General features: G+C 33.2%; 1 protein-coding gene across 4 annotated transcripts in view; it reads right to left on the minus strand.

The window, feature by feature from the left end:
- Window positions 1-13,698, minus strand: part of PSMD14 (proteasome 26S subunit, non-ATPase 14) — a 45,837-nt gene that overhangs the window by 9,778 nt on the left and 22,361 nt on the right. For all 4 annotated transcript variants that reach the window (XM_082763623.1, XM_082763622.1, XM_082763624.1 and 1 more), the window contains 2 exons: window positions 12,599-12,669; window positions 11,516-11,666 (listed from right to left, as the gene is read on the minus strand). In XM_082763623.1, the coding sequence (XP_082619749.1) occupies window positions 11,516-11,666; window positions 12,599-12,669 (222 nt within the window). The remainder of the gene's footprint in view (window positions 1-11,515; window positions 11,667-12,598; window positions 12,670-13,698) is intronic.

A 13,698-nucleotide genomic window follows, 5' to 3' on the forward strand; every position in this document is an offset into this window, starting at 1 on the left:
TCTAGCATTTTCTTCTTGATTTACAGCAATGTTAACTAAATACATATGCAATTTGATTAAGACTATAATAGAATTATTGAGGTCACTGAGGTTATTCACGTGTAAATAAAATTAATGCAAGTTAATTGTTTAGGCAGGTATTTAAATAAAATTAATATTTATCCAATTGTAAACTCAAAAAGACTAGTAACCCATCACTGTTATTTTTTTAGACCAAACTATTTCATCTGTGTTGAGTAACTCAGTACCACTATGGCCTACAGGGCAGACTCTCAGCTACCTTGCCAGCTGTGTCTGCCCAATATATGTAATGATATATATATTCTGCATATATCACGTCTTAAAAAAGCCTGCGGAAAGTGTACAAAACATGTTTTTATTAAAATATTAGATAGCGACCCGATTAATGTCAGTTAACAGTGGCAATCCCTTTTTGAAAAATAATAAAAACTAATTACTTTTAATATGCAATAAAGAAAAAATGCCATCTATTAATGCTGATGAAGGGAATTATTTAAAAAAAATAATTCTCAAAATGATCTTAAATAGTTTCTATATACCTATACTTTCCTTGTTGAAAGATATAAAGTAATTGTATTTTTCCTTTTTTATTATTAACAGATTTTTCTCTATCTCAAAACGCCTGTGACAAGCTATTGTATTTATCTCTCCATGTTCCATTTTAACCAGATGCTCCAATTTATGAACACCTGGAAATGCCCAACCATAACAAACAGGCAGTATAAATTAAAAAGTCAAGCAAAAAAAAAAAAAAATCCACACTGCAGGTCTCCAGGGACAAGCTAGACAAGGGGAAAAAAATCTAGCAAATAAAAATTTACCCTGAGGAGCAAGAAACATCTGCAGGGCACTATCCCAAAATTGTGAGGAGCTGCTTTATAACTTGAGTTCTTAGTGGCCGTGCTCCTTGATTGAGTTTAAATGAGAAATTCACTAAATACTGTTGAGTTTATCCAAAAATGAATAGCTTCATAAACCATGGATTTGGTTTGGTTCTAGAGCCACGTGAAACAAGAAGGAAAATATAATAATAATGACAACAACAGATTAAACTTTTTTTGATAATAAATTCAACATTTTACTCAAGTATTCTCAAGGCTACATTCGGATATATTTCACAGAAAAATATGAGAACTAGCTGCTGAAATATTTGAGAATGACAGTGACTATCAAGCTAGTGTCTTCTCTCTGACCACAAGTGGTTTCTGGTAGGCCTTGGGTTCTGCCTGGGCGTGAGGCCTGAAGTACCACATCTCCTCAGCTGGGCAGGCCGCACTAACAGGAAGCGGTAGGAACTACTGAGGTCAAACTGTAATTCCTACAACCTCAGAAGGGCACCACGAGTACGCAGGTGGATGGTATTTCTCATCTTAGTTGCACGATGACGACCAATGATAACTAAATATTTTAACTACACTAAGATTAAAGGAATTTGCTGCTATCACTATAGCAACCATCCTAAAGAAACTAACATGCTCAACAACCTGGAGGCTAAATTTAGACCTAATACGCAATAAAAGCATAAATACAACAACAATTCCTACATATTGGCTTCTACCAAATATAATTGCTTTTTTCATGGTGAGAACAAACCAGTTTCTCTTTTAGAGGATTATACCAAAATAAATAGACTCATTAATGTCCAGTTTACTAATGAGCAATGGGTGAACTAGGTGTTAATTATGCCACAGTAAGATTCAAGAAAAAAGCCCCAGTAAGCGCTTGTAGGTGCACACAAGATGAAATCTGCCCTGTATCTTTGCATATCTTGAAGTAAAGCATGATGCAATCAGATGACAGCAACATGGTCATCCTGTATGTTATGATGGAAACTCTGGATATGGTATTTTGAACAAAGAACCTCTAAGGATTAATTAAAAGAAGAAGACAAAAAAAAAAAAAAAAAACACTTAGTTACATGGATTTTTGATAAGAAGTTGGTATTTCTCATCCAAAAATTTTAAGTTGTCATTACACTTACATTATCTGATGCATCTTGTGATCTGTTAGTAAAAAGTACAGTTTCCAAGCTTCATGCTAAATTCTCTTTCTATAGACATAAAAGTTAAACAAAAGTCTGTGGCACTGGGATATTTTCCAGAAATAGGAAGGTAGGATTTTTTTCAAATGCACTTCTGCAGTGCAACTCTTTCACCACTCTGACCATTTAATTTCTCCGAGTACAAGAGTCTTCAGACTTTTCAGAGGTCATTTCAACAGCAGACAGCTTATAACAAAACCATTAGCAGTTTGGCTAGCTTAAGGAAACCTCTTACTTTCCTTTTTTGTTTATTATCACTGCATGAATCTGCAGCATATGAGAGTTTATAATTTCTCAGGCTTGTTAAATTCATGTTAAAGGTCTGTTTTCTTGTTGAATAAATTTTGTTCATATAATGCTGCCTATTTCATATACTGAGTCTTTAATAGCACCTTTGGTCTATGCGCAACTCACAGATCAAAACAGAGGACTAAAATAGGGGTTGATGATGCTATTTACATGTGTGATTCCTGCTGTCTTCTTGTTAGTAGCTTTAATATAATAGAAGACCTTGTCTGTTTTGTAATTAACACATCTTTACTGGAGAGATATTTGGAAGTGATTGCTGTGAATATACTGGTTAGTAAAATAAACACAATCACACACCACTTTCTGTTATCAGACAAATTTGTGAATTGTACACATTATACTCCAGATCAACAAACTGTGATATAACAGCCAAGTAGAAGACACATTTATATAACCCTTTATTTTTCTGAAAATATGTATTCAATCTGACCTTGCAAATATAATTAGCTTGTGGGATGTGTGGATTTCAGTACCATGGATGCTTTACTAATTGCAGCTCTTGGAAATAGATACTAAATATTTGGAAGCTGCCAATACAAAATAAAAACTGCATCTTTTTGTACATCTGTCTTAGCTTCAAAAAAGCATAATAATCTAAAAAACAATAACTATACTGCATTTTTCAAGCATTTCCCAGGGGTCACCAACCCAGAGTAGAACTTGCATAATGGATTTTTAGAAACAAAATTTACAATTATCTTTAGTTTATTTTATAAATTTGAGGATAGCTATAATTAATATGATTCATGGTTATTCACAAGTGCTGGATTCCTCGATTGGTAACTAGATAAAAATCTGGCCTTTTATAGTGAACATGGTTATTAAAAATAATGGTGTGATTAAAATTTAGAATGTTTAATAACCAGACTTATTTTAGCTTCTTCTGACAGTGTGCCATGTAGATTACCACTTTTTCTAAAACACTCTCCATAACTTTGTTTGAAAAAAATCAAGACAATTTCAAGAGTACTTTACATGCTTGATTCTATTAAATTAGTCCAATTGCAAATCTACAAATAATATTAAAAGAAACACTCTTTTTTTGCAAGGTCTACTATGTTTTAATGATAAGGTTGAGTTAGAAGTAAGCCATCCTTTTTATTGAAATTAAAAAAAAAATCTAGCATCAGTATTTTTTCCAGTGAAGAATGTATCACATATGGTGACTATCTTTAAAAATGTATTGTTTCCTTGGAATTCAAATAGCAATGTATTGTTTATGCCATATGTTTATGAACAAACATACTAGTGCTTAAAGAAAACTATGCAAAAGATATAACATGGTTATGCAAGGTGTGGAAAAAGAAGTAATGTCCCATCTAAAATATCTTTTATCACCTGCAACTGACCTGTTATCAACTGCTTAGTTTGTTTCTAGATTCTTTAAAAATGAAACGGAACATGTGACTTGAGAAGTGCAGCTCAGGTTTATGACCATTTCGTTATTTATGCTGCCATGCACTGTTAGACAGCTACAAGTGAAGAACATCTTCTGTCCCCTGTAAGCCCACAACATAAAAAATTCAAAGAAATCTTACTTTTTATGCCATTTCCAATGAAAAGCACTAAGAACTGAAACTGACTCATGCCAAATGCATATCACTGAATTGCTGTGATTGTGAGTTTGAAGTTTGCAACATGGAAATTATTTATAAAATGTCAATTTTAGCTCTGGAAAATATATTCCTAGGAGTATGTGCATTTTCCTTCTCTATCCTTAGAGAATTGCTTATTTGTGGTCAAATCTGCTGTACAATTTGAACATCCATACTGGGAGGGGAGAGAACTACAGTATAATACATTTATCTTGACAAGTGAGGGCATGCATCCATAACTCACAAGTAGCAAAGCCACAAGTTTTAAAGCTATATGCCTTAATGAAGATAAATGGACTATTCTACATCCACCATGGCAAAAGGAAATTAAACATTTAATACTTTTCAACAAAAAGTCTTCTTGGAACTTTTTTTTGTTTTAGGGAAGGGCATGAACTGAAGTAATCTATGTAAATGGTTTAGTAGGTAAGCATACGTTGCTAATTTAAACACAGCAAGTCCAAAGGATGTTGCACAACAAACACCAGCGTTTAGAACACCAGCACTGATATTAACAGTTTTAGCATCCCACTAAAAAAAAATTAGGAATTAACATATGCAAAACATGTTATTCTGAGTTCATGCAATTACAATTAAAACGCTGGCTTTCAAATAAAACAGTAGAAAACGAGTGGTATAGCAGCAGTAATACGGCAGTTCAATGCTTAGTCATTTATGCCTAGGTTTAGAAAACTCATATCCTGAACTGAAATGCACAGATGAACACCAAGTGTCCTACACAGTTGTGCAGATGCAACGCATCTCTTACAAATGATTCTTCAGGAAAAAAAGCGTCAGTCTTTATTGAATGAGTAGTAAATTAAAACCAACACAAATGTTGTCTACTTCCTTATTCTCCAAATCTGGCTCAGTTCTTGCCTACATCCAAGTAGGAAGTTTCAGTCCCTGTTATGGAGGCTACTACACCAAATGCACCAGTCCATGTTATGAAGTGCCATGGATGAGTTCTACAGTTATTTGGTGGTTACTTAGCTTTTTGTTACATGGAAGACGTAATCCTGCTCTTGCCAAGGATGATTGCCATTCATATCACAGGATGCTATATCAGTTGACGCTTTTGTTGACTGGGTTTAGTGACAAATGTAAATGGAAAAGTACACAAAGATGAAAGGTGGAAAGAACGGAAAACTGCACAAAGATGCAACATTGCCATAAAAGGTTTTTCTAAGAATTAATTGCAGACTTCGTTTTCGAGTTTTGGCAACTAAAAGGCTACAATCACATTACAAATGCATGATATTGTGTTCCTGTAATTATTTATGACAATAATTGTGACATTTCCTTTCTTTCCTTTGCATTATTACAATGCAAATTGTGATAATGAAAAGTATCAAAGCTTTGTGCTCCAGTGCTATTTCTCAGCTATGGTATTTATTCACTTTAATCTCCAAATTCACAAATTACTAATATATCAATATTAATGACCAGTAATGGTACAATACTCAAGGATGAAAGTTTTTTATACATACTGTAAGAGTATCTCAATGTACTACATGTTGTACAAAATGTACAGGACAATATAATCCCTGATCTCAAACAGCTGTAATCAAAATTACACAACACAAAGCTCCCTTCCGTATTTTAGAATTTTTCATTTACAACAGAAAATAACGTTAGCAAGTGCAATTCTGAAAATGGTCTGTTTCAGGCATAAAATATTCTGACATAAAATTGTAGGTATTACATGCTTTAGAAGATACTTTATTGAAAAATATTATCTGCATAATAATACAAAGCAACCATGTCTCAAAGCAGCAGTGACAATATAGTCGCTTTCATTTATTTTTTAACCAATAATTTCAAGCTGCTAATGACTTGAATTTGCCTTGTTTCTCAGAAAGATTTATTAAGATAATGACTACTAAGACAAATGCATCAACTAGGGAGGGAAAATTGTCCTTGTAAAAAAACAAACCAAACAAACAAACAAACAAAAAAACTTGATAGGTGGCTCCTATGTGTTTACTCAAAGTTCTCACAAGTTTAATTCTTAATGGGCCACTTTCAATGTCAAATTTCAGGTGTTATACTAGTCTCTCCACATATCTCATTTTACCAATTGTTTTTTTCTGCCTCCTTAAAAGCAGTCACTATCTCCTCTAAATAATCAAGGGAAAAGGAAAGGTACAAAAGGAAAATAATAGTAGTGGAGAAGAGTGGAGGTCTGAAAGCATACAAACTATTAGAAACTAGCGTAAGACTTATGTTCAGCTGAAGAAAATTCTTGAGGACAGATGGCAATTCCAGCATTCAGAAGAATCATCGTTAGTTCTCTGCTTGCTTTTGGCTTCTTCTTTTAGACTACTTTTTATCAAATCATAAACAAAACCACTATTCTTATGTTCAACATCAGACAAAAAGTCCCTCTATTCCTCCAAAGAGTTAAAAACTAAAATCAGGTATTGACAAAACCGTATCACTGATACACAAGTTGACACCTAGATCTAGAATTAACACAAGTACCAAGTTGGGGGTCTTTATGGAAGACAGCACCCAAACAGGTCATTCAGCAAATAGAACAAGCCTCTGTTCAACTGTATGATACATCAGTTTTGTAGTGGCATTCTAGTCTTTCATACTATGCCTATTTAAGTTTTGTCCATTTCAAAAAATGGAAAATAAAATTCAAAATATACTGGAACACTACAAAATTCTACAGTAACTAATTTGAGCCACCATACTTATTTAAAAGGCATTATTTTTCTCCATGACCAGTTCAAAAGGATTTTAAAGCCTTGCCCTTGCTCAAGATGACCTTGACTTTGGACAAACTCGATTTTGCTCTAGATCTCCAGCAGCAGTTCAGCTAAGCTCTCCAGAAATTTGCTATTTCAGGACAAATCATACATGTATACATACAGTAAAATGGTACCTCTTTGGGACTTCTGGGAGCACAAAAAGGATATTTTTATTTCACATTTTAAAAACAAATAAGAGAATAAATGATAACTGTTCATCACATTTGTTAGACTCATTTTAGAATTAAATTAAAAAGATTTCATAAATTGAACCAAGGTAAGCAATTCAGAGGTCCCACTGGAAAAAAAAAATCAAACAAAATGGTTTTAGTCTAACGCTCACATTCTGGCTTCTGTTTGAAGCATCAGACCTTGCAATTGCAGAAAAGGAGGCTACTGAGATCACAGAACCAGGATCTTCACTGATGTGGAAGGAGAAAGAGACAGCAGTTATCAACTGAAATAGGGAGCTGCTGACTATATTCAGAGACAAAAATAACCACCGGAAAACATACGCATATACACAAAAAAGCCACTTGCAGACTAATAAAGCATTGGGACAGATATCCCCATAAGACTGTGGCATCACAAGACTCAAGTAGACAAAACCCTAAGTGATTTGGGTCTGAACTCAACGGAGCCTTTGTTGCACACAAAGCTGGACTAGATGATATTCTGAGTTTACTTCTGACCTGAATGATTTCTGTTACCTGGCTACCCAAATGTTATTTTTTTTTCTTCTTGCATTCTCTGAATGAGATTAAGATACACCACAGCAAAAACCTCTTTTACGGAGGTGGCAGGATACAGTCCACACATAGGATTAAGATGCACAGCATGTTTGTTTTCATCTGTCAGGAGGTGACAAACATGCAAAGTACAATTTATAAAAATTTATCAAAGACAAGTCTTCCTCAGAAAACAAATATTTTTGAAAATAGATTTTTGCCATGAAACAACAGATCTTCCTACCAATATTTCTGACAGAGCTTTGCTGGGAAAAGTAACAGCGCAACAGACATGAAATTTGCTGTATGAACAAGAGATTTTGTTACACACCATACTAAACACCAACATGTGCCAACAAACTTCTCAGATGTAGAAAACAGACTCCTGACCATTTTAGATATTTCACAAAACTTCCTGTCAGCAATTATTAATCAAGGGAAACCAATGAACTACCTATCAGAAAAGCAAACCATTTTAAGTGGTGACTTTTTCTAAATAAAGGTTTCTAATATAGTTAAACAAGTAAACTAAAGACTAAATTTAAAATAGTTAAAAAAAGAAAACACCTCTATATTTAACATGAGTGTTAACATATAGATAATGTTTGTAGAGTGAAAGAAATTACATTACAGTGGATTTATAGAGTGAAAGAAATTACATTACAGTGGATTTAATGTACTTATATTTTCCTTAAGAGGTGAGGAACAGCTGCTAAGTTAAGGTCCAAAAAAATTTATTTTTAACATTTGGCAAAGGTATATAGTTCTCTGTACAGAGATTTCAAAATGTATGTTGGAAAGAAATATAAAATATCAATATTTAGCTTTAATCCAGATCTTTAATGAAATTACTTCTGTGGAATATTCTAAATATGTATTATAACTCCCATTTCACAGACTGGAAAACTGAAGATTTATTTTTATATATATATATATATATATATATATATATATATATATATATATATTTTTTTTTTTTTACAAAAAGGGTTTTGTAAAAAGTACAAGATAAAGTGACAGCTAGACAGGTTGCTCCACTCTCCACATTTTACCATGCTTACTTTGAATTTATTCACAAAAATCAATTACAAAAAAAAAAAAAAAAAAAAAGATAAAACAATGCTTTTTCTCTCTGGGTTCTGCTAACACTGACCTGAGTTAAAATTTTATACAACATATGAGTTTTTACAAGCAACTGGAAATCTATTAGCCTAAATATTGAATATATGGTATGTAGTCATGGAAAAGAATACTGCTTGTGTAAAAATATATATGTGTAAAGTTACAAGACCAGTACTAGAGTTGCCTGTCTTTCTTGTGTCCTACAATATTTGGGAATTTAATTTTTATATGTGGATTTTATATTCTGTGCAAGGGCTTTAAGAAGACAAAAAATGTCTTTTTTAAACAATGAGAATTATGTCTTCTTATCTTCGAATTGCAGTCCCAAACCACAGTCCTAGTAGATACTTGGAATCAGAAGATGTGTGCCCAGATCAGGAGAGCTAACAAAGAAGTTAACAAGTTTTAGCTTTCTACCAGTGACAGGGGCAAACCGCTTTCTAATGCTTTGGTTAGACGAGGTGAACCTGAGGCTCCTCACCAGAATTCATTTCAACTTCCTGACACATGAAAATAACCTGTGCCCTGCTTTATCCCTAACTAGCACCACTACTACTGCTTCACTGACTACAAGCCATAGCAATTTACCTGGGCATGGGCCTGCCCTCAGGCAGGTTTAAAATTAGCTAATGTGTTATTTTGGACTTTGTTTTTAAATACTTCTAATCTCAGTCAAAATACACCACATTAAAATCTTCTATGCCACATGTTCACTATAGTTTTTGCCAGACAGTTATGCTGGTAAAAGGTATAATGAGTAATGATCTTGGACTCATGCAGCTACATGCACTAGCAAAAGCCCACCAGTACAGTGGCTACTGCAGCAACAAAATTATCTCTACAAGCATTTCTTCTTTTGCTGGTGCTGAGAAAACACAGGTACTTCCCTGAAATAGGCTTTACTCAAATTGTCTGTGATACTAAGGGGCACTAGACAGCACGTTAAGGAAGCCACACAAATAAAACAATCAAAACTGACCTAAAAAATCTCCACAGCTCTTATAAATCTGTTCGTACAGTTCATCTAAAATCAAAATACATTTGAATGCAAGTGAACTTGCCAACCAAGCATATAAAGATTATATACATCCCGCAGCCCAATCTCAACCCCTAAAATCAAGAAATTAATCTGAAGTACTATTCATAATTTGGGGGATTCTTTCTATTTCTAAACTTTGGGGATGCACTTGCCAGAAACAATTTTATTATTATTTTTTTTTAAAGATGTGAAACCTGAGAAAGTAATTTAATCTTACTGTAGCATCTAGACACATTAGAAACAAACATCACAAGACTTCCAGTGATCTCAAGTACTGGCAGCAATGCCATAAGAAAAGTTGTAACTGAGAATAGCTTAGATGGACAAAAATTCAAAATAAAAATGCCAAGTATTATTTACATGAGGAGAACAAAGACCCTTATTTAAGATGACATCTGTATCAAACAACAGTGGGAAAAAAAAACCCACACCACTTAGTGAGGAAGCGTGGTATAACAGTACTGTGACTTACTGGGAGGCTTTTCCCCTTAATGGATTTAATAGGTAGAGGTCTAAATTTTTGGTATAGTACCCCCAATTATATTTTGACAAAATAATTTTGTTTCAACATTCATACTTGAGTGAGAAAATAAAAGCAAACATAAATCAAAACTTACAGAAAAAAGTCATCACTAATTAAATATTCTACTGCATTATTTTTTCCACAAGAACTACCAATATATTGTTCCACTCTTTATGCAATTTAAAAGACAGTAAGATTGATTCTGACATCTAATAGTTTCCAAACAATTTTTTTTCAATTTCCTGTATTTACATAAACAAATACGATAAAAGAATCAGAACTAAAAAACAAACAAACAACAACAACAAAAAAACTTTAAGTGAAACCACAGATTCACAATATTCTATTATGAAATTAAAGGAAACCTTAGTGGAATTGTTTGGTGGCTTCTGTATAATTTCTCACAGGAAACATACTACAGCTTTAGAGAAAATGAATACTTACTTTTTAAATATTTATAAATTTACATTAATATCATCCATATATACCATGATGCATTTCAATAATTATTCTACAATACAATGGGAGTGCATGCTCAAACAAAACACCTCAGCAGTATTTTAAAGCAGTAAACCACCTAACCAATTTCTGTACGTTCTGTAGTTTTTCTAATCCACTCTCCCTGTGGTTGAGCAAAATCGAATTGCCTCTCACATTTGCAGACAGCTCTGTGAAGGTGATAATAGAGCTGCTCCCTGCTGTCATGAGGCAGGAAATAGGAAAATGGCATATGGGGCTAGAAAGAAATAAAAAGAGAACTAAACAAGAACAAAAGAGATTTCAACAAAGGACAACTATAACCCAATATGCTTTGCAAGTTAATCTCTTTTCATAATCATTTAACATACTTAATCATTTATCTGCACACTTTCTGAAAATCTTGAACGCTTGATACGGAGTCTTCTGTAAAGTTTTATTGCCAAAAGCATTTTGAATATGAAGGCTATTAAGAGCCATCATATGTAATGCCTATAAATAAATGCCTTATTGGTACCTACATTAAGGGGCTAAATCTATTCTGATCTGCTAATAATTGATCTTAGATTTTGTAGCTAAAATGAAATCTCTGAAACAATGTACGCTTAGATTATTAGTTGCAAAAATGTTGAGTCACACCTGAAAAGCAAAATATGAAGTGAGGATTGTGACCAGTTATGTGCACTTACAATATCAGAGAGTTCCAGCTTGTTTAGGTCTACTAATGTAAGGTGCAAAATAAGTGGATAAGGATGTTTTTTCATTTACAGTGAGATTATTTATTTATTTTTAAGGGAGAATGGGCCTTCAAAAATCAATAACTTACATATATATACTGTGCCTCCATGCTAATTCTGACTGAAGTACCTTAAAAAAATAAAAAATAAAAAGGCTACTATACCTTTCCTTTTACACTTTGAATGGGATCCACCACCACAGCAACAGCTCTTTCCGATAAGGCTTCAAAGCTTTGCTGAGTATTGATATCTACACCAGACAACCAACAGCCAAAGCCAGGGTGACTATGATACCAACCAACTACCATCTCAGGTCTGAAACAAAGAGAACACCAAGATTCTTTAAAAATAAAACCATGCAACACAAGAAGAAATAATAAAACACCAGGGCATAAATTAAGACGATCTGTGAAGAAACACCATTGGAAATATTTAAATTACTCTCCATATTATGGTGAAAACATGGATATGAATAAATGCGACAAAAGAGGGCTATCATTAAGGGATGCACATTAGCAGTAGAAGATCATGCTTTCAGTTTTTCACTGTTACCACACCTTCCTTGAACCAGTTTTTACCCTTTCAGCACTTGAGTAAATATCTACTCTTTAACTCCTTGGCATCGAGGGTTGAATTTTCATGGCAGAAAGTCCATTTCAGACATGGACAACGGGAACTAACGGTGGGAAAGGATTAAATATCAATTAAACCAGCAGTAGAACTAGGAACTCAGTCAAAAAGCAATTTGCACTGTTCTGTTCAGCTGCTGAGCCTTTTGCTAACATTAATTTTGAAGTTTTTCCCACAGTAAAAGAATTTGAGCAAGCAGACGACAACTGTTGAGGTAGGAGTGAAATAAAAATTTGTTTAAATCCTAGAATCTTTTAGCAAATAATTTCTCCTTTCTTTTTATTCAAATTGCTCATAAATAAGCTAAAACTTTGTAATTTTTAAAAATCTTAATTGAAAAAAAAAATCAATCTTTTACTAAACTGAGCAGCATTCTAATCTTTCAGTGCAATAATCAAAGATGTGGATTTAACATAACTGACAACCTCCTGACAATTGAAAGGCATGAGGTGGACTGAATTACATGCTACGTTACTCACCCATTTTCTGGACCAATTATTTCTTTTTAAAACTTAATAGCAGCTCCTACTTCACTAGTTTTGCAGAGAGCCAGCTGTTTCTTCTAAACAACATGCAGGGAGTATTTGTTATTCTCAGGTCTCCTCAGTGTGACTTACCTTCCTGTCTGTTTCAGCATATCCAACATTTTTGCTTGAAATACAGGATCAACTGCCTCCACACTGACACCCTGATGTAAAAAGAAACAAAAATCATGGTAATTGTACATGAAGTAATACTTCAAATCTTTTTACTTGTTACTTTTCACAAAAAAAAAAAAAATAAACACAATGTTACAAGCATCTGTTAAAAAAGGAAACCTTATCATTTTAGAACACCCTTAAATGTAAAAATACCTTTTATAAATGTATGTCAATGAACGTTTTAAAATTCTAAAAAAGATTTTGAACTGTCATTTAAGTAATTTCTGCTATGATTCCTCTTTTCTACCTCTTTTTTGTTCTGTAAACTCTGGCCTGTTGTTTCTCACAACTTCAGCTCGATGGATTTTTCTCAAGAGAACTAACAGCTTTTTGCTAATTCTACGTATACTGACTATGTATGAATACACACAAAATCAGGACAAAAGAATTTAAATACTTCATTGTTGTGGAGCTCTGAGTTACAAAGGGATCTGTACTTTTTTAAGAGCAGTATTTTATTTGTTAAACGAAAAAGCACCATCAATTCCAATTTTAAAGAGACGATGAACCAATATTTAAAATATCTTTTCATAGCATTAATATTCTTACTCAAAATTAAAATGCTTCATTTTTTCACACCATGAAAAATACCATTTAAGATATACCACTATATCAGATCTGTCAAAGAGAATTTGAAGTGTATCTATAGCATCATCACAATTAAGGACACGACACATTTCTAATCAAATCTTTACAGTTTTGAATCCTTCCCTTGGCTAGTATATGAGTTTTTAAAGTTATCAATTCATAAGCCTCGTAAGTGGTATTATACCAATATAATTTACACATAAGGACACAACTGATCTCCAGTGATATACACTCATGTATAGCACAGTATATGTACTAGTCTTTGCTTCAGAACATAAGTTTTCGCTTTTTTTTTTATTGAAACCCTTAAAATACAAACAATCAAATACTATCTAAGCATAAATTTATGGTATCAATATGTGAATTAGACATGTTCAGATTATATCCAATAGGTATAGACAGCTTAAATAAGATTGAATAAATAGGGA

Source organism: Aythya marila, assembly GCF_965140915.1.
Source record: "Aythya marila genome assembly, chromosome: 6".
Classification (NCBI taxonomy): domain Eukaryota; kingdom Metazoa; phylum Chordata; class Aves; order Anseriformes; family Anatidae; genus Aythya; species Aythya marila.